Source organism: Pogona vitticeps, chromosome 1, assembly GCF_051106095.1.
Source record: "Pogona vitticeps strain Pit_001003342236 chromosome 1, PviZW2.1, whole genome shotgun sequence".
NCBI lineage: Eukaryota > Metazoa > Chordata > Lepidosauria > Squamata > Agamidae > Pogona > Pogona vitticeps.
The window spans coordinates 134,449,941-134,471,841 of NC_135783.1; the positions used below are offsets into that span (position 1 = coordinate 134,449,941).

Below are 21,901 nucleotides of genomic sequence, written 5' to 3' on the forward strand. Positions count from 1 at the left end.
AAAATAAGAAACAAGCAAGTAAAATCAATACTATAAACCATTAAACAAGAGCAGCCGCAAATGATGCTTATGATGATGATGATGATCATTTTGTTCTCCAAAAATCTGCCTAAATAAAAAGGTCATCAAACGACCAGAAAAGAATGGTCATTTTGCACAAATATACCAGGTTCAATATTCACAAACAGTATGTAGCTATGCCAGCAAATGCTCAAGATGTCACATACTGTACTGTACATAAATTAATATCAGGATATCTTCCACAAGTAAGATAACACAATTTTTTCCACAAATACATTTACCTTGCTGCACTCAAAAAGCTACATAAAGTCGGAATCAAAGATTATGCCTCTCGTATTACTCTTTCTAGAATTTTCTGTTGCCTCCAAGGTCAGACTCAATAGTTATCCCAAATATTGGCTGGCTGCTCAGATGAACCACAAGCTGTGGAGTCTAAGCATTTATCAAACTCATTTTTAAGAGTATCATCAAGAAAGGAAGCAATAAAACAGACAGCCTAAGAGGAGAATAAACTTCTGCTCTCATGTAACAAATTGCTCTTCCTATATTTCCTATAAAGTCATATTTTCAACAACGACGTACACACACAGTATTGTAATAGTGTAGAGTGACTGATTTATAAATTTACCTTGAGGAAAACACCTTTCAGATTTACATTCATATAATAACTCAATAATTTAGATGCATTTTAACCGGCAGTCTCTTCTGCACACAGACCTAAACTGCTTAATACAACAGCAGTATGAGACTGCACATGTGATTTCCATTTTGATTTTTTTTTTTTTTTTTTTTTTGGAGATTTTGTGTGCTGTGGCTTAGATCCAATTTATCACCATCACTCTGTGAGCAATGGAAAAGAGAGAAACAATTGTATGTTTCCACAGACAGCCCTTCAAGGGGTGCCACACCACAGGAGCCCTTAACCTTGAGGGAGCTGCCACAGGGAGAAGATAGGGCAAAAGCAGCTATAGACAAGTGGAAGACCACATACAGGAGTCATTTTCCACAATCCTGAATACATGCAGGATTCTACCAAAGGGGATCCAATTTAGTTTAGTCATCACAACGCCTCTTCATGCTGATATGTTCATATGCATTGGTATTGCTACTCTACTCATTAATAATAATCAATACTGTAATTTACTCATTCCCTCAATTTTAAAACATTATCCCAGTGGACTGACAAATGTTATATTTCTCTCCTCCTCCTTTGATTCCCCAAAGAAACCACTGCCACAATAGAAAAATTTTGTGCAGTGATGTGTACAATAAGAAAACAGATGACTAAATCACTGCAACAACTAGATCAGGAATTTACACTAAATTTTAATCTGAATTTCAATCTGCTTTGTTTTGATTGTAAATACTATATGCTTTGTTGTTGTATTTTAATCTTTTGTATCTAACATGGCTGACCTATGGTCATAATAATAAAACTAAAGATATGCTTGACAGACATTATCATTAAGACTTGTTCTGAGGCCAAAATTCTTCCCTTTTCTTGATTCAAAACCATGTGAAATAGATGGGAAAAAGCCAGTCACTTATTTTTTTCTGGATGGATGGATTCTACCCTTGTCTCATACCAATCCAACATTGTGTTTAATAACTAGGAACTGCAACTTAAGGTCAGTGCTGGGATCTGCCTATTCAATACAGGGATACTGTAGTCACTTGCAGGGCCCTCAAAGTTCAATTTTACTGTCAACACATGGCCATATTCAAATAAACAAATCACAGGCAGGTCTCACACAGATTGGTATGACTCATCTGTGCAAACTCGCACAATCTGCAATGCCAGCTGAAGACTACTGCAATGTGTTGGAAGAGAACTGAACAGCAGGCTGTCACATCAAGGGATCTAGAAAGACAAAGCTCTGCCACAAGGAGGTATAAAATCAATGGAGTTTGCACACTGTGACCATTATATCACATTTCTTCTAAACATCCACATATACCCAAAGCTGAACATTCTCTCCATTTTAGAAGCCATGGAATATTAGAGAAATGTTAGCAAGATCCAATCTAAAAACTACAAAGAGAGATCAGAGTTTTGTTTAAATATAAGATTGACTCTACCTGCATTCCAGCATAGCACAGACTGAAATTCTATTTCTGTTCTGAGTGTCAGGTTATTTTAGGTGAGAAAAGGTTGCTTCAGTACTCTGAAAGGTGTGTGTTTAAGATTTAAAAGGTTCCTTTATGATTTTAAAGCTGCTCCTATGTAGAAGTAATTTTTCTTGTTTATCGTTCCTTGCAAAAACTGCCTGAAGGAATAAAAGGCACAGAGCTATGTTTTGACATTCACAGAAATCAAACTAGCTCTTTCCAAAGGTTTATAACAGTGGTTCCCACCTTGGGTCTCCAAATGTTCTTGAGAGAAAAACTTCGGAATTCTGGGAGTTGTAGTTCAAGAACATATGTGGACTCAAGATTGGGAATAACTGATTTATAGCAAGAGCAAACAATTCTATCCCTCACCTGACAAAAGCTGTGAAGTGGTTTTCTCACACATTGTTTATCTACAATCATATTGTTCTCAAGGTGGTATCATTTTAGAGGTTATAAAGAGACATATTTCACTTATAAGTTGAGAAAATCAAGATCTTTAATAAATACGCTCTTTAAAAGTATGCATTTTCCTGTTCAATGTGGGCAACTATTATTCTGTTTCACAAAAAAACTTTGAACTAAACAACGGAATTACAGATCAACTAGTATAAAACTGTACCTGAATTGGTTGTTGTAGGTTTTTCAGGCTGTTTGGCCATGTTTTGAATACATTGAACCTAAATACATTGTACTGTACCTGAATTCTCTTCTTTTTACACTGTTCTGTGTAATCACTTAGTAAACACTTGCTTTTCCCTTCAGACACGTTTACATATCAAGAATTCAGCCTCTATGAAAACAGCTAAACTGCATCATGTTGTATGTATGTATGTATGTATGTATGTATGTATGTATGTATGTATGTATGTATGTATGTATGTATGTATGTATGTGTGTGTGTGTGTGTGTGTGTGTGTGTGTGTGTGTAAGTAAGTAAGTAAGTAAGTAAGTAAGTAAGTAAGTAAGTAAGTAAGTAAGTAAGTAAGTAAAACTACAAATCATGGTAGGACCACCATATCCTCTGAAACAATATCCACTTATTTATTCACTTATCTTCTGGCTGAAAATCCTAATTATATTAAATGAAAATACTGTAATAGAAATCCAGGTGTCCAAGGTGTAATTATCAGACTGGCCACAAGAGCAAAGCCACTGCCATTTTGCCTGGTCTCCGGGCAGCTTGAGGCAGTATGAGAGTCGTTGTAAAACTCAGAGCAGGACTGGCTGGTAAGGCAGGAGGAGGAGGAGTGCAAACCTTAAGCCCAACTGCCTCCTGGAAGAGACCCACCTCCCACCCCTCCTATCTTCCGGTAAGCCTTTTCCTCAAGACTACTGGGCAAACAAGAAAATCAATCCTTAATTGTTTTTTTTTTAAAGGAAAAGCTGCAAGGCCATTGAGACTGTATGTGTGGCACCATGATGAAGTTGGGAAGATTTCAACTTGGCTCTTCTTACCCACAGAGGCCCCACTGAGATAAAATTACAGGTACGGGGGGGGGGTGTCCTGAGTACAACGGACTGTTATCTATAATCTGCACTTTTCACTAACCATGGAAGGGCTTCGAATCGATCACCCACAGATGAGGGGATGCTACTGTAATTATGAGAACAATATTTATAATTATGTATAAGCATTATATTTAAAAATATTAATTGTGTAAAATAACTATAACCATAATATTTAAAATGAAATTCCCATGAAACATGTATTATCCAATACAGAAAATTGTATGGAAAAAAGGAAACAACACCTTTCCCAGAAAACAATCTAAGAAAGCAAAAAGAGGGTTCACCCCGGTACGAACAGGCACCAATAGTATCAAGGCTATAAAAAAGTGGAGGGCAGAATTCAGTCTTGCAGGACCTGATGTTTCCTACAGAAACCCAAAGATCCACCAAGCAAAGTCAAGTGCAAAATGACAACACAGGGGAGAGACATTTAGGTACTGTACCCTGTGAGTTATACACCAGGATGACCTGTACAGAGAATGATACATTCAGATAACTCAGGATGTAAGCTTGTAGAATTAGATATTGAATTAGAAAAACTAGCTGACTGGACAGCTCAATGAGTTAGGTATGTGTCTGCAGAACCAGAAGCTGGCAATGTGATTCCCTACTGTGTCTCCTGAGAGAAGAACCAGCCTGTATGGCCTTGGACAAGCTGAACAGTCCCAAGGTGACCCCAGAAAAAGGGATTGAGAAACCACTTTTGAGTACTCTCTACCTAGAAGACTCTGGGAAAGGCTGCTGCAAGTCAGAAATGATTTGATAGCACATTATTATTGTTGTTGTTGTTGTTGTTGTTGTTGTTGTTGTTGTTGTTGTTGTTGTTGTTGTTGTTGTTGAAAATAATTGTGCATTGTCTTCAAGGAAACTGTGGGTCAGGTGGCCTGTGTTTAACCCCTCAAATAAAATACAGATCAGCAAGATTTATGAGACAGAAATTAGGCATTATGTGCACTTCATCTCCTAGCCTGAACCTAACAGCATAAGCAGAAAGACCATAAAACAATCCCAGTAATGCAGGCATCATGATTCCGAGGGGACAGACAATTACAGAAGTCAACACCTTACTAGTCAGGAGGTCTGCATGCTAAAAAAAGCCAGGGGTCTGAAAATATGACTTAAGGGTGATACCTGGTTTGTAAGTATAGTGTCTTGTGTATTGAAAGGAAACACAGTGGTTTTATTGTCAATATCATTAAGTAGTCAATAATACTTTCTGAACTGGGCAAATCATCTAGGGCAAATTACCCACACATCTCCCACACTACTATCTGCCCTTCTTTCCTGTAACACAACCCAATAATGTGGACTAGAGATGGGGGTATTATTATACGAATGCGAATATCCCCACACAGGTAGTGATAAAGAGGGTCCAGCCCCATGAGGCCGGACGGTCCATTTACCACTGCTGCGGACGCCGCGATTCTTCCAGTGCCTCTGCAGATTGCGATCTGCGAGCCACTCTTTGACCTTAGAGCGAGTCTTGTCCTCCCACCTCCTTACAGAAGTGGCTAGCCAATCGTGATCTGTGGAGCCATTGGAACAATTGCGGCGTCCGCAGCAGCGGCAGATCAGTGAGTGGACCGTCCGGCCCCATGGAGCTGGACCCTCATTATCGCCACCTGTGCGGGGGTATTCATATACGAATACAAATACCCCCGTCTCTAAGGTGAACATGTCAAATCAGCTGGCGGGTCTGTAGGTCTCCATGACCAAACAACCAGCTCAGTTCGCCAAGAGTCTTAAAGCAGATCAGATTGCAGACCAGAACATGCATCTGCTTTTTCAAGAGACTTGAAATATTATTAATTTTTTTCTTTTCTCTCTTATTTTATACTGTAATTCCATACTTTGTAAAACTTATGTAATTAATGTTACTCATTACCATGATTTTTGGCCATAACCCACTAGTTTTCCCTAAACAAAATTATAAACTGGCTAAAAGCATTAATGTGGGTTTACAGAAAATTCTGAATTGCCTCTATTTGAATGTTCTAAATCCAGCATAATTTTATTTATCATGCTTGTCTACTTCTATTACTCTTAATGGAGGACGTTGTACCTCTTTTCTTATTGTTGTTTCTAAACAGTTTTTAAATCATGTTCATTCAGTGCTTGTTTTAATGTGACAATCTATTCAGTAGTGCTTAAGTGTTGCCATTTATTTACTTTTTAACTGTATTGTGCTTTTAAAAAATATGTTGTAATCTACCTTATGTCATGCAAAACATAAAGCTGGGACATCAGTTCATTAACATTCAACTGTCTCAAAAGCCTACATGTTTCGGAACCGAAGTAACTGATATTGTGATTAGAGTCTGAGACTAGAATTAAAACACTGCCAACATACAACTTACTCTTCCTTAATATAACCTGTTCGCTCCTGGCTATACACTACATCAGGGTATCTGTACACAAATTTGAAAATACTAGAGGGATGAAAGAGAATCTTTTTTTGTTTGTCCCACTTTACTTGCTGTCTACCCTGGTGACTTTCATACATCACAGTAAGCCAGGGAACCACAGGAGCTTGTTCATCCTCTCCCACGTATTATAATACAAGTGGACCACAGTATCTATACTTCTCTGTCCAAACCTGGCAGCAGCCAGGGTTCCAGCTTGTTTCCTGCTCTATCCTCCAGAACAAGTTAGATCAAGAAATATAAAAGAAACCCAGACTGTAACGGCTTCGAAAGATAGAAGCTGAAATGCCAGTACCTGCCCAGTTTGGATGCCAGAGTAAGCAAATCATGTAATAAAGGCCCATGGCCTTGTTCAACTGCTGCCACTACAGACAAGAACACTCAGAAAGCCTGACTTAGCTTATTGTCCTCCCTTATTAAATCCAGATTCTAATGGATCCCTGCGGAGATTAGTACGAACTGCCATCTTGTTTATCGCCCAAACAGGTGTTCAGCACTTCAAAGCACCACTTCCTCCAGCAGGCACCCACTCAGAGGCAATGCCCAGAGGAGGCAGGGCAGGGAAGTCAAGTTGCTATCCCCCCCCCCCCGAGTGGTCACCCACTGAAGGAGGCAGGGTTTTGAAGCACCAAAAACCTGTTTAGGTGATAAATGATCTGGCACAAACCACCAGCAATTTGTGTGTATCTCTAGTTCCCTGACTTGTTATGACATCTGGATACAGCCTCTGTAAACAATTAAAAGAGAATAGTCATGTAGTATTCATGAAAAAACTGTGTTCTGGGGGGGAAATGCCTGTTCAATTTTGTTGACAACATCACCATATTACTGTGACATTTAAAAAATAAAGAGTGTGACAAATATTCTTAAAATAAATTACTAACAGTCAGGAGTGAGCTCTGAATTTTCTAAATCGTATCATGCAAACTCTTAAAATAACTTTGCCATTCTGTTCCCCCTTCAAAAAAATGCTGTTCTGGTTTCACACCGTTCTAGAGCTCTGCCATGTTAAAGCTCAACCTCAGAGAAACTTCAGTCTTGCAAAGACAACATACAACATAATGTGGCAGCATGGTGATAAAATGCTTATTACTTTAGATTTCAGTTACTTCAGTGGGGCTATCAACTTGGCCATCTAACTGTCAACAATGTTATTAGAAAATAATTCAGAGTATTTGGATGTGAAAAACATGGTCCTTTGTACTGCTGCTGGTCCTCCAGTTTATTACTAATCAGAATTGAATAATTTGGTTCGGACACAGAACTTAGACAGCAGATGCTGACTGGGCTTGTCAGCAATACACAACCAGCACATTAATCCACCTTTCCGCTTTCCACAAACTGTACTGAGGAAGGAGGCAAGGAGATTTAAAAAATCCAGATACCTAACATGGGTGTGCTCTTTCGCTGCCCAGGATGTGTTTGTTAATGGATTTAACTATTCTGCAGCTTCCAGATGAAACAAGCAAAATTTACAGTCGAAATATAGTACAGTATATTTCTGAGCCTTCAGCGCACTTCACAAAAAGCTTGCAATGCATTTAATAATGCAGTGTTTTCAACGAACACATGCACATATCTGAAAAATCTGCTTCCCCTTATTCTGAAGCCAAAAGATATAAATTATGACAATTTCCCCAATCAGATGCTGTCCAGATGTCTTAGACTGTAACTCTCATCATCCCTGACCATACTCAATAGTGCTAGCATTTCAACAATTTAGATAGTATTGTGTTAACAGCTAACACAATAGTTGTGTTTAGATAGTTCAACAATCTAAAATACTAAAAATAGATAGTTCAACAATCTAGATACTACTGTGTTAACAGCTAAATGAAATTCTTCTATATACGCTGTGTATCACAATAAAGCCACATTTCATACTTGAATAGCAAAACCAGCATATAAAAGTATCTTGACTAGCAGTTCCTTTTTTTAAAAAAAACCTGACATCCAAGTCAGGTGTAACAGCAAACACAAGGTTTAAAAGTATATAAGGCTTGAGTATGAGACAAATGGAACCTCATGTTCTTGTGCTTCCTTCGCACTTTCCTGAGTAGTGATTTCTATACTTCCACATTCTTTTCAACCCATAGTTTGCCATTTTGCCTCAACAAGCAACACTGAGGTATACCTGCAAAATCAGATCAGATGTGTACTTGATGTATACTACCTAATGAATTTTTTAAAAAAAGAAAACTAAAATTAAGTCTGCATTTGCTATTATTGCTTTCAGGGGCCATTTATGTTGAAACATATTTTTTTTTCAAAAGGTGGTAATTTGGGGGAAAATATTTGGAAGGAGCTATAAGCAACATCAAGCCACTTCAAATACTTTCCATCCTTCTTGCCATCATACATCTGAATGAGACTTTCAGGTTAAAGCAGAGAGAGCCACATTTTAAAAAATATTTTCTTCAGGTACCAAATATATGGTTAAGATTCCAGTAGCCACAGTACGCAATCATTTTTTTCACTGTGCACCACTGCTGCCAACTTTGATTAACCACTCTCCTGAACATTACATGTAGATATTTTAAAGCCACACTTCACCATGACACTTGTGTCTGCCCTTGGTCTTACTACTTATACAGTATATGTCTCTTGGACTAGTCTGACGGTCCAGTAAAAATCCAATTGCTACTCTCTACTGTTTACTTCAGGATATTTTATTCTATTTCGCTCAACACTTACACAACATTCACAAAGTTTCCTTTTTTAAAAAGCCCTGTTCTCCTTGACCTCCAATTTAGTTTTCCATGGCTCTTCCGCACAGAAAACACTAGAAAATTTCCATCAAACCTTTTCAGACAGCATGCCCTATTCAATAAAAGTGTGTTTTTTAAAAATTCAGGGGGAGCTTTCATAAGGCATATATTTTGCAGGAACACAGCAAAAATGCAGATAATCTTGACACATGTTAAAGCACTCCGTCCCCCCCCAAAAGAACTCCCTTCAATTATTTTATCCACCAAGTTAAAGAAAAAGGGGGTTGGACATGCAACATACAATCCTAACATTTTAGACACCCATTGTACATCCAGGCCAAACAACTACACATTATAAAATATTCCTATCAGTTCAAAATTATGAAAAAGGGTCACTAAACTAAAATGCTTGTTTAGTTTTCTAAAATATTCTGTGTATGAGAACATCTAAGAAAAAAGTATAAGTTTTTACTCCCAAGAGTAGTAAGTGTTACCACACGCCTTTCTCATGGCACTCCTGTCTGAGAGGACATGATGGCTTTCAGCGTATATGTACCCAATCTCTGTGTAACAGGCATAGTTCAAAGGAAATAGAAAACTGTATTAGAAATCAGGCTTGGACAACCTCTGCAGAGCCAACATCTCTTTCCCAGATTGGCAGCCTGAGTGTTGCACTCTGAAGAAGTAGGGCTGGAGAGATTTTTCCAGTATGTTTCTTCACTGGCTCTGCTCCATGAAGGTTGGTTCAATTTTTTTTTTAATCAGAAACATGAGTTTAACTTTAAAAAGGGTTTAAACTGAAAAAGTCGCTTATGTTCTTGAGAAGCCCATATCCCATTCATATATATATACTGTACACAGTATATACAATACACAGACACACACACACACACACATACACAAGCAGATACTTGTTTGGTTTTTTTTAAAGCACTAAACAATGCCTCAATAGAGACTGTTTTGGATGAAAAAAGGATTCAGTTAATCATTTCAAATATATACTTATAAGGATGAGTAACAAACAGATGTAATGAAATATATTTCAGCAAAGCATGTCAACTTCCTTCTGGTAAAAGGACGATGTTTCTCAGATGGCAGTTAAAGCACCCATACACATTAGAAAAAACAGGAAAAACTGCTGGATTTACAGAGCGGCTACTGTTAATATTTTGTTTAAAATACAATATGGAATTGTCTTGTTGGATTGTGGGAAACTGGAAAAGGCTAAGTCACTCAGGCTGGCACTTAGCCAAGGAAAAGTCAGGTGATACTTCCGCACATGTGCAGAGTTCAATTTGCTGCATCATACTTGCATCACGCAATAATATATAAGCGAGTTGCTGACTAGGCTTATTTGTTGGGTTGATATATGGAGGAGCAGCTCATCACTTTGTCAGAAAAAAATCGTAAATTTGCCAGTACTGAGGTGCTACGTATGTATATTTTGTAAATACGCTCTTGGTGAAGGGAAAGTCTCCTGTATCCTGTGTCTTTGTTTTTGCTCTCAGTTTGGAGATTGGTGAAGAAATCTCAAAAAAGCATAAACAACAACGCTGTGCAACTCACAGCAGCTACCATAACACCTCATGGCTGAACCTAAAAGACAACACATGATCTCATTCATCTGCGTTGGAATACCTTGCCTTCTAGGTTCTATAACTGCTACCTGGAAAACAGCACAATTTTACAAGAGCAATTTGAGCAGGGTGGGAGCTGGAACCTCTTGCTAAAATATTCCATTAATTCTGCTTGTCAGTCATATATATAAATACAAACAGATATGCTGTACTTTAAGAATGCATATTTCAATATAACTATATATACTATATAAATATAAAATAAATTGTATTTAAAGAAAACTGCAAATATGGGGGGGAATGTAGGTGCCCCATGTTTAAAAGGGGAAGATTACTACAACACACCCTAGGGAGTGCAAGGATTTTTTTTAAAAAAAGAAATAAAAAGTTTAAATTTGGACAGGTAAGGTACTCAAAGAGTACAAAAATGCCCCTGGGAGGTCATTGGTCAAATTTAGCCCACTCATGATATAAACAATAGCAGCTGTATTTATCTGAATAGCAGCTGCAGACCAGACCAGCAACTTGGCTTTACACTTAGATGTGGATCAGTGACTCTACTGCGATTACAAATTCCATAAAAACACACATCTTAGAAGGATAATACAGCAAGAGTGTCTAAGGCTGGTACTCTCATACTTTCCCTTATCTAAGGAGAATTGAAGAGCCCAACGTCAGCCTGCAAAGACATGAAAGGTTTAGTTACCAAAAGTAGGAAATCTTAACTCATCATACAGACCTCCAGTTGCCTTTCTGCAGCACTGGATATTCTGGTTCAAGTAATGGATGGCGACAATTCTCATTTTCAAGATTATTTTTTCTACCAAAAAAAATGTGAAGCTATCTTACAATATTAAAATAAGTTTAAAATGAGAACAATGAAAATAATAGATTTATAACGCAAAATGTTAAAGGACACCTCCCTAAAATAAAAGCTGTAGAGATAATCAATGGGCATAAAGACAGTCTTTTAAGACCGAGCCAGGTTTTGTTTTTTTAAAAAAACCCTGAGAATAGAGAAAGATTCTAATCCAGCACGGAAAAGATAACAACACTGGGGCCAGGCAGGTCTCCCTGGAGAAGCCACTCCATAGACAAGAAGCAGAGCTAAAGAATGCCTTCACCCTTATAAACATCCTCCATGGCTCTGTCACTGGAGATACTTGGCAGAAATTCTCAGGGGCTGATCTCAGACCATATAAAAGGCTCATAACATGAAAGGTATAAAGTCAAGTACTGCAGCCTTGGAGCATATAAACCTTTACAGCAGTGGTCCCCAAGCTTTTTGACACCAGGGAGCAGTTTAGTTGAAAACCATTCTCCCAAGGACCAGCAGGAAGGGATTACTTGTTGCGCAGTAGGTTGTTGAAGGATTGCTTTGAATCAAGCTCATTACACGTGTACTATGCCAGGACAGATGAGCAGCAAGCAGGAGGTGAGCTGCAATTGAAGCTCCACCTCCTGTCAGATCAGCAGCAGCATCAGAAACTAATGGGAGCACGCTGACAAGAGGTGGAGCTTCGCTTGCCGCTCACCTCCTGCTCGCTGCTCACCTGTCCCGGTGGCCTGGTCCATCCAAGGCCAAAAACTGGGATAGATCCACAGCCTGGGGGTTGGGGACCCCTGCTTTACAGAATCAAACTAGCACTGCAGATTGGACACATCAATGTACCTGTGCCAAGACTAGTGTTTCAAGCTCAGACCTTCTGATCCCGATCATCAGGGTGACCACTGCATTCTGCATTAGGTCCATTTTCCTAATCATCTTCAGAGGCTGCACCACATACAGTGGATTTCATTAAGTATCCCTGTCTAGACAGGGAAGTAATACGCCACCAGCTGAAGCTTGCAGAAGACACTCTTTGACATCTATGCCTTAAGTCAGTGGTCTCCAACCTTGGGCCACCAGATGTTCCTGGACTTCAACTCCCAGAAATCCTAGCCAGAAGGCTAGGTGATGAAGGCTTCTGGGAGTTGTAGTCCAAGAACATCTGGAGGCCCAAGGTTGGGGACCCCTGCCTTAAGTGACAGTGATGGATAAAGCACAACCCACAATAATTGTGCTAAAGGAAGCAACAAGCAGTGCAAACAACTATTCAGCAAAACCACCATAAGCAGAACCGCTTCCCTGCATAATCTTCCTCCCTTTTCTAGTTAAATAATAACACTCTAACTCTGCTGTAGGATAAGCTGCTCTTTCTGCACATTCATAAATACGAGAGGCTGAATTTTCACTAGCACAAACATCTAATGCACAAATATGGGTTCAATGCAATCTACAAAAATGTCCAGTCTGCCTTGTGGTCTGACTCCTCCATTTCTGATCCTCAGAACTTTTGAGTGTTTTCAGTATAATCTGCACCATGAAATGTGTCCGCCCAGAGTATAAAACATATCTGCGGGTATAAAACTAGTAATTGTTTTGCAACTAGCCATTTCAATACAGACACTAAAGGGCCACACCTTCTTTTCTGGAGAACTAATTCGTTCTCCACTCAAGTACCAAGTTATATCTGACTTCTCCCGTACATGACTTTCCCAGCCATTAAAATTTCTGTGTGCCATCATACAGTACACTGAATTCGGAAAAATTTTGTTCTTGAGAACCTTCCTACATTCTCAAGGGTAGAAGGTTTTGAGCACTATCTACTTTTTCCCAGCCTTAGCACTAGCTGAGAGGCTGTACAACATCTCTTGTATACCACAGCTGCCAATTTCTATGGCAACAGAAAAGCAGAACTGCTAGCAGAGACTTCTTTCTTCTGCAGACACAAGGGTCAGACTGAACAAGGGCAAAATAAGAGACCTACAGGCCCTTGGAGCAAGTAGTAGGGGCGGTCTATGTAGGATAAAGACACTACAGAGAATGAAAATTTGCATGTCCTGAAGAACTTCTAAAGGTTCTCAATTCTTTAATACACATCAGATAAGCAACCAAATGCATCTGAAACATAAGTTACAAAAGAACTCTTTAATGTGATCCTCTTTTCATGCTGACCAATAAAAATGAAAGGGAAAGGAATTCAGGCAAGCCAGTCCCATCAAAATTAAAACAAAGCAGGCTATTTTGTGCAACCACCTTCGCACTGACTTTTAACAACACAATGATAACCAGCAGTAAATATACTGGACTTTAGGAATGTTATGCCTCTTTCTAATAACTCTCTTACTTGACAGTGCTTTTGCCATGTTTATCTTGTTCATGTTCATCCTTGAAATATCTTAAGAAATTTCCCTGAGCACAAGATTCAGGAGGAGTATTTTTAAAAATGCCTCAATCAAACTCTGTACATGATAATGAATAGGTCCAAGCACTACCCAAATACCATCTAACCAACTTCCTCCACCAAACTTTTCTGCTGTTTTCCACCCATCATGGTGTAGTAAGAACTGAAGCCAGAAGCAAGACATTTCATGGGAAAGACTAAGTTCTACACTCTGGAGGGAGGTAGAGTTTAATTTAAAATTTCTACAAAGTTAGTGTAAACATTTTTTTAAAATATTAATGTTAAAAAATAAATGTCAAATACTTCTCAGTCAACATCATACCTCTGAATATCACTGGGTAAAAGCTGAAAAGGAGCAGCAGATTCACATCTCCCCAACCACTGTGTACTGTATATAGATGCCATAACATCCCAAGCATGTTGGCTTGCATTTGATACTGCAAACGAAACAGGGCTGGGCATGGTTAGTACTTCGCACGCAGAACGCCAGAGAATATCATGAACCTCCAGGTAACACTAGGAAAGTATCACTCCTAAAATCCTGGACAGCCGCTACTAGACTAGAGTTGACAATACATGGGCTAGATCAGTGGTTCTTAACCTTTGTTACTCAGATGTTTTTGAACTGCAACTCCCAGAAACCCCAACCAGCACACTTGGTGGTGAAGGCTTCTGGGAGTTGCAGTCCAAAATTCCTGAGTAATCCAAGGTTAAGAACCAGTGGGCTAGATCAGTGGTTCTTAACCTTTTTGAAAGAAACGCCCCCTTGAGCCATTGAGGAAGTTATCATCGCCCCCCTCCCCGCGGTGATGATATCTTATTTATTTATTTATTTATTTATTTATTTATTTATTTATTTATTTAAGACACTTAAATCCAATGACCCCTGAAAACAAAATTAAATTCCAAGAAAATGAAATGCCCCCCAAAAAGTAACATTTAGTGATTTAGTTGCAAGTGAATATTAAGACGCAAAAAGAAATATAAAAAGGGCATAAAAACAAATGCAGGAACTAAAAATTTCAAGACAAAAAGTCTGAAACTAAATTAAAATTGGAGGAAAATATATATTCATACACACTGTAAAAAAGGCTGCAGCCATCTTCACAGGTTTGGCTTGCTCCAGTGTCCCCCTACCGCCCCCCTTCTGCACCAGCGCCCCCACACCGCCCCTTTTCGTTCTACCGCCCCCCTGAAAAATGAAATCGCCCCCTGGGGGCATTATCGCCCACGTTAAGAACCACTGGGCTAGATGAATGAGTGATCTGACATTGCAGCTTCCTATGTTCTTAGACATTATTTACTTATATCTTTATATGTAAAGGTTTTTATCATTGGAAAGCTAAAAATTCAGGGGGGAAAATGGACAGTTACGTGCTATCCCTCATAGTCTACAATTCTGGTCAGACTACATGCATGTGGAACTTCAGATGATCTTACAAAGCACAGCTTCACTCAGAAATGAGTCACAGGTCATGTACTTCCTCCTCTATCTCAGGCAGGACTTATCTTTCAGAAACTTTTTCTTAGATCAGGAAACATACACTCTCTTCTTCACTTTCTCTTGCAAATTAATTTTCAGGTGGCTGTTTAATGCTAAACACAGCTTGTCAGGATATCCAAACTAAGAAAAGCACTCCTCCAAACCAGAGGAAGCCTGCAAATTATGGCTTCAGACTTTATTTTAGAGGGAAAATGCATGGTTTGGCAGTTTGGTAAACTATAGCAATTTTATAGCAAGCAAACTAAAAATTAATCTGGAAACAAAGGAAAACAGAAGGAGATAGCATGCCTTACCCAAGCAGAGCCTAAGGTTCTTTTTTTAATGCAGAGAGAAGAAAAATTATTTCACTTTTATTTTAGATTTTTTTAAAAGATTAGAATAAAGTATCTTTTTGTTTAGCATAAGTAGGCATTATATTATCAAATAGGCATTTTACGTCCTATATCCAATCCTTGGTTATAATTACCAGACGTCTTGCTCATAATTATCTATTTACAAATATTACTCCATATTATTGGTCCTTTCTGTACTTTTTGTACCAAAATCTAAAGAGAAACTACCTTTCAAGCCATATGTCAGGCACAGTGTTCCCTGCATAAAACCCAACCTGGATATGAAAAAAAATGATAAGATAAATCTTTTATACCCCTACAGTGTATAACTGCCTTGAACATTATGGCTAGAATTCTGCTGCTTTTTACTGTGCGTGCAAACAAGATTGTAGAAGCCACCACAGCTAATTACAGCAAGTTGACAAGGTGCTGGTTGCATGCTGGAAGCACGACTGGGTGTTTCACAAGGGATGCGACTGGCACCTCATCAGTTAGCCAGCACAGATTTCTCTTCCACAATTCCGATGCAGAAAAATTAATGATATGTTCCCGAAACTGAAAGGAAATGTTGCAACAGAACAATATGCCCTTTCAGTCATTATCTTGATGCACTGCTGCATTTACTGCTGTGGCTGTTCTTCAGAAACAGCAGGGACCAAAGAAGAGATGGAGAAACTGAAGCTGTAAAGGAAGCATGGACTTCTACGTAAGAAGCATAGCAGATGAGGAAACCACAAGTCATAAGGACCCAAGGTCAGGAGTAAGAAGCATGAGATGTTGTTGCTCACTCATCCAGGTTTTATTCAGTGGGTTTCACGTGCCGGAGGGCCTCATGGCTAGCCTGGCTCTAGAACAGAGTAAAGACTGAGGGTCCTGACAAACCAAAAGAATGAAGGGAAATGCAAGAAACCTAAGTGGAGCATACAAAGATAAATGTCATACACACAGCAGCTGCACAATCAACCTTAAACACTTCAAGATACAATACTGAAAGACACAATCTTGCTATTTCACAAAAAGTACCAAAATATTTTTTTTCAGCCATAGTGAATCTCCATTTGCAGCAACTTCTGTTTTTGTGGGGTTTTTTAATTTAGGGACTTTTGTTGGGTTTGTGTGAGCCCCGCCACCTCTATCCCATGTGAGATAAGCAGACAAAACTTCTTCCATGCCCATGGCCATAAACTCCACATGGTTTAGCTCCAGTCCAACAAGATCTATTACAACAGAGAGTAAAGAAGTAACATCGGTGGGACTGTGTGCCCTTTCTGCAACTTGTCCCAGGGGTGAAGTTGACACCACTTGCCCCTGCACAGTCCCAGCAAGTTCCAGACCCTGAGCTAGCTTCACTGTCTTTTAGCGGTGGCCTCCATGTGGCAGCATGAGGACCTCTTGGCTCGGCTCAGGCTGGTGGTGGTCATCTCTATGTTAAGGCCAGGAGGACCCACTCTGGCTGGTGTAGAACATGGAGTTCTACAGGGAACCCCATCCAGGAATACTTGAAATACACATAGCCCCAGTCCCCCTCCAGGACCTCCTCCCTGTCGTAAGCCTCTTCTATCTCCTCTTGACCATTGCACCTGGTTTCTTCCGCCTCCCTCAGAACCAACAGCTCCCCCTCTTTTGTCAACACACACGTCTTGTCTTCCCTCTTATCAACCACCCCTGCTTCCTCCAAGGCTCCCTTAAGAGTCCCTAGCTGTAGGGAGACCACCTTGCCTCCACCTCTCCCCAGGTGTTTCTCCTCAGCAGTGTTCTCCTCCCCCCCCCAGGGCCAGGCATTCCTGTTTCTCATGCATATTGGATCCACCTGTTATTGGTTCTAGGGGGTCCTGCCTGGATGTCTGGGGTGAGGGTCAAAGACCCACCAGAGGTAGTACCAGTGACTTCATCATACTGTAGTTTGCTTGTTTGTTTTGCCCAGATAAACCAGCGGAATTCAGCTCAGGATTTGCTAAGTCTACTTTAAGGATCACACATGCTCACAATCCTGCCCACAAAACATAATCAGATATACTAATTACCCAATACACTTTAAATAACCCATACCTTTTCTGTAAAGATACATATCTGAACCGCAAATTACAAGCTGTCTTTATGCTGCTGCTAGGTTTTGGGACAATGCATTCTAAGCTATAACAAACTTCGACATGGAAGTCATACGGGATGTAAGTAAGACATACCAGTGCAACTTGATAACTATCAATAATAAACATGCCCCTAAACACAAAGTGAGCGAATGTTGCAGAAGTGCAGAAAACTCAAGTTTTTGCCATCCCAACTTCATGGGTTTACCTGCAGAAATCAGTACTGTAAACCTAGAATGTCCATGCTAAATATACTTCATAAAATAAGACTCAAAATACATAATTATTTAACATCCAGCACTATTGGCAAAGCCGGAAAAGTACCTCAAAGTACCTATTTTGAAGAGACACTTGTCCAGCAGGCCGAGGCAAAGAGGCAGTCCCGAAACCAGCAGAATCGGGGAGCTGGACAGGGTCAGGTTGTATTTTGTCTTCAGTGTGGGAGGGATTGTCACTCTCTTCTCAGCCACACTAGATGCTGTTCAGAGTCCTCCAATCAGAGCACATTACCATAGTCTCTCGAGACTGAAGGATGCCTAATCTAATTGGCAAAGCTAGAAAAGTACCTCAAACTTAGCAAGTACAACATGACTTGAGTTAGACAAATGCCAGTTCAATATCAAAATTAAGAACAGACTTAATTCATTCCAGTCTTTCCAGCTAAGGACCTTTTGATCCCCTTAATGTAAGTAGAAAATGTAAAATATCATTAGAAAAATGGGGGAAATGTTAAAATCTAAAAATATCTGAAGTCTTATTGGTTCCATTATTATTTTCCCACTGAAATCAACAGGATTTCAAACAATTTACCTTTAGCAACATTCCATTCATGCATGTAAAGTATTGGCCCTACCATTAAGTAGAGAGTGTGGTAGCAGATACGGGGAAGCAGAGATCAAGATGTTAGAAGACAAACTGTAGTTCCTCACTGCTGTTCTGTGGGCCCCAAATGATCCTGCTGCCTTACATGTGGTGGAGGATGGTAACCCACTGTCACTACTGAAAAAAAAACTTCAGCTGCCAGTGCAGCTGGCTTTTGTACATCGAGAGAGAGAGAGAGAGTGAACATCATATTGTCATTCGTCTTACACAGCAAAATGTTCTGGATTTTCCTTGTGCAGAGAATAGAATCACACTGTGTCAAATATCAGACAGCCTCATGCCCTCAAAATACTACTGTTTAAATATAAATGGATCCGAAGTGTATAATTCATTAAAATACCTCACAATAAAGTAGTATGCATGTGCACATATAAGCAGATCTAATACCACTTCAATTTTGACACTTTAGCTTATTTTATTTTCAGTCACACAGACCCATCTTCCCCTCAAGCTTAGAAGATCTTCCATTTCTTCCAGAAGATATCACAAAAATCATTTCATGTGTCTAATCTACATAATACTTCATTTTCTCTTCTTCAGAAGTATTATAAATAATTTTGTGAAAAGTTCTGTGTGTACTGGTAGACCCCATTATTTAACTTAGTCACAGCATGGGAATTACGCTTCCATTTATTTATTTAATTTGAAAAAGTATATCGATAGAGTCTGCTGGAAGTTATTCTTTTTAAGGAACTGAAGAAATTAAAAGATTTGCTCAGCCATCATCCTTTCACTGTGATAAAATGTACCACCTTGAACAAGTCCTTGATATAAGTAAATACAACTATAAGTACTGTATTTACAGATTAATATTAAAAATCATGCCCGTCTTTCAGTTTTTGTTGGCTCCTAAAATAGATGGACCAAGCAAGAGATTTCATTCATGAGCCTCACTTCCTTCATCGGAAACACTTTCCTTTCATACAGACCATTTGTAACATTCATGAACTTTACAACTAACTGTCCAGTATTTTCAACTTCTCTAGCATCACCATGCAGATACCAGGGCCAGCTGCACTAATGCTGTACAAATATCACAGGGCATTGTATTTATTCTGAGATGCAAAATAAATACTTGACATTCCCACAGCACACCCCACCCACTAACTAGAAATTATTGAAGCTTCGCCTCCCTAGAAATTCCTCTCTTATAGCTAGCAAGAAAAGGCGCTCTGTCACATCATTCTCAAGGCCAGGCTGAAGCAGACGAAGCCTTAATCCCAACCCTTGAAAGAAGTGCAATGGGAAATTCTGCCATACAGGTCTCAGGAGAGCCAGGACTCCCACCCCACCCAAAGCAATTTAGCTCAAGGCTTCCGGTTCTCAGGATCTCGCTTGAGAGTATTCATTTTAAAGAGATCTAAAGAAAGCAGGTATTTAACCACTACGATTTTTCAGATCCCAATCTTAGTTAGGCATGGAATCTTGAACGACGACTTTGAATGGACTGATAGCCTGTAGTACTAAAATGTTTATTCGCTCTGTCACCTGTAACCAAAACCCGTAGAACCGAACAATCGCACTGTTAGTTGGAGGTAAGAGAAGGCACTTTCCAAAAACCACATAACTACAGGCGATTTCTCCTCCCCACTCTGCAACTTCGAAAGCAAGAAAGAGCGAGCGAGCCCTGAATGGTAGGCAAGCAACCACACATACACACCCTAGAAACACCACGATGGCAAATACAAAAGGGTAGATATGCGAATGGATGACCTCTCCTTGTCAACACACACACACACACACACACACACACACACACACAGAGAGAGAGAGAGAGAGAGAGATGGTTTGCTTGCACAGAAGACGGCACGGGGGAGGGCAGGAGAGGGGGGGCGCCTGTGTCACCGGTAGAGTTGCATTTAAATTAAGCCCCCAAACCAGAATGGTCTCCCTTTCGGCTACTGAGGGGTGGGGAGGGATTTTTGGGGGGAGGGGGAGAGAATGGTAGGGGTTGGGGGCAAGGAGGCCATAAACCGGAGCCGGGGGAGGGGGGGAAAAGGACGGGTCGGGAGAGGCTCGGGTGTCGGGGACAGGCATCCCTTTCTTCCCTTGCTCTCGCCCGCCTCCCTCTCCCGCTCCCTCTCCCTCCCGGGGGGGGGGGAAAGGGGCTCCGGGCGGGCTCGGCTCCTGCTCTTTCGCCCGCAGCCCCTCCTCACCTGGTCTATGGGGAGCCGGACCGCGTTGCTCAGAGGCTGCAGCAGCGTGGAGCCCGTGGTGCTGGCGGCGGCGGCGGCGGTGGCCATGGCGAAGCAGCAGCAGCAGAAGGAGAAGGAGAAGGAGAAAGAGACGGGGAGGAGGAGGAGGAAGGCGCCGCTCCAGAACTCTGGGGGCCGCCCCCGAAAGGATGGGGCACAGCGGGAGAGGAAAAAGGCAGAGGGAACTGGCGACGGGGCCACGGCCAGAGCCGCCTCCCGCCTCGCCCTTCGCTCAGCGCATCGGCGGCGGCGCCAAAAACGCCCCAGCCCTGAAGCGGCGGCGGCGGCGGCGGCGGCGGCGCCGTGACAACCCGGGCGGGCGGGCGGGCGGGCGAGTGAGGGGTGGGGAGAGCAGGAGAAGCCCTCCGCCCAAGTGACACCGCCGCCGTCCAATCGCCAGGCAAGGAGGCCGAGGCGGCGGAGAAGGGGAGAGGAGGGAAGAAAGAGGGGTGGGCCCAGCGCCAACCCAGGCGGCAAGAGCGGGAGGGGTAGGAGGGAGAAGCCGGTAAGCGACAACGGCGGCGCTCAATCCTGCCCGGACGCTGGCGTGGAGTGGCAGGGCCAGGGGAGAAGAAGGGGGCCCAATTGGCTCCCAGCCGAGGGAGGGCCCACCCACCTACCCCGCACCCCTGTTCTTCGGGGAGAGGCTTTGGGGCCGGGGATGCTCCGCCGAGGGAGGGAGGGAGGGAGGGAGGGAGGGAGGAGGGCGTGAGGCGCTCGCTCGGCTGCCCGAGATCGGCGCGCGGGGAGGTGGGTGGAGTTTAGGGAGAGGAGGAGAAGGGAAGGCTCTGAAGTCGGGGCAGAAAAGGGAGGGAGGGAGGGAAGGAAGGGGCGCGCGCGCGTGTGAACTGAGCGGGAGGACCCCCGCCAGGCACGCTCAGCCTGTGTGCGAGGGGGACCGTGGCGAGACACGGGAGTCTCCCTTGGAAGAACCCCGTCTGCTCCCTGGGGAGGGGGGAGCGCGCTGTGGGGAGCGAGGTCCTCGCTTTCGTGAGCTGAGCTCGCCGGGGGTGCCGCTCCCCCTACACCGGACCCTTTCCCTCCCCTCTTCGGCCGGCCTCTGCAGGGCAGGCACTCCGGGGGATGCGAGCGTCTTTATAAAAAACAACAACCACTGGCCCAGGATGGAGGCGTGTTCGCCACCTTAGGGGTCCGGATCCGAAAGCAAGACCAATAGGCCGCTCTTAGCAGGAGGACCCCAATAAAAGGTCGGAACCTCGTGAGTCATCTTTCAACCTGAACTTTCTTTGGCTCAAGTGGGAGGTTTCACAGAAGCAAGCAAGTTGTGGCCTCGGGAGCAAAAGATGCCACTTGGCCTGATGAA

At 41.7% G+C, this 21,901-nt stretch overlaps 1 protein-coding gene across 3 annotated transcripts in view; it reads right to left on the reverse strand.

Moving 5' to 3' along the window:
- Positions 1–21,228, reverse strand: part of MBOAT2 (membrane bound glycerophospholipid O-acyltransferase 2) — a 99,179-nt gene extending 77,951 nt beyond the window's left edge. For 2 of the 3 annotated variants that reach the window (XM_073001356.2, XM_073001339.2), the window contains exon 1: positions 20,539–20,894. Coding sequence is in view for 2 of the 3 variants with exons in the window: in XM_073001339.2 (XP_072857440.2) it covers positions 20,539–20,625 (87 nt within the window). In the remaining variant the exon portion in view is untranslated. Of the gene's footprint in view, positions 1–20,538 lie in introns of all 3 variants that reach the window. The other variant, XM_073001346.2, reaches the window with a different exon arrangement.
- Positions 21,229–21,901: the final 673 nt, after the last annotated feature.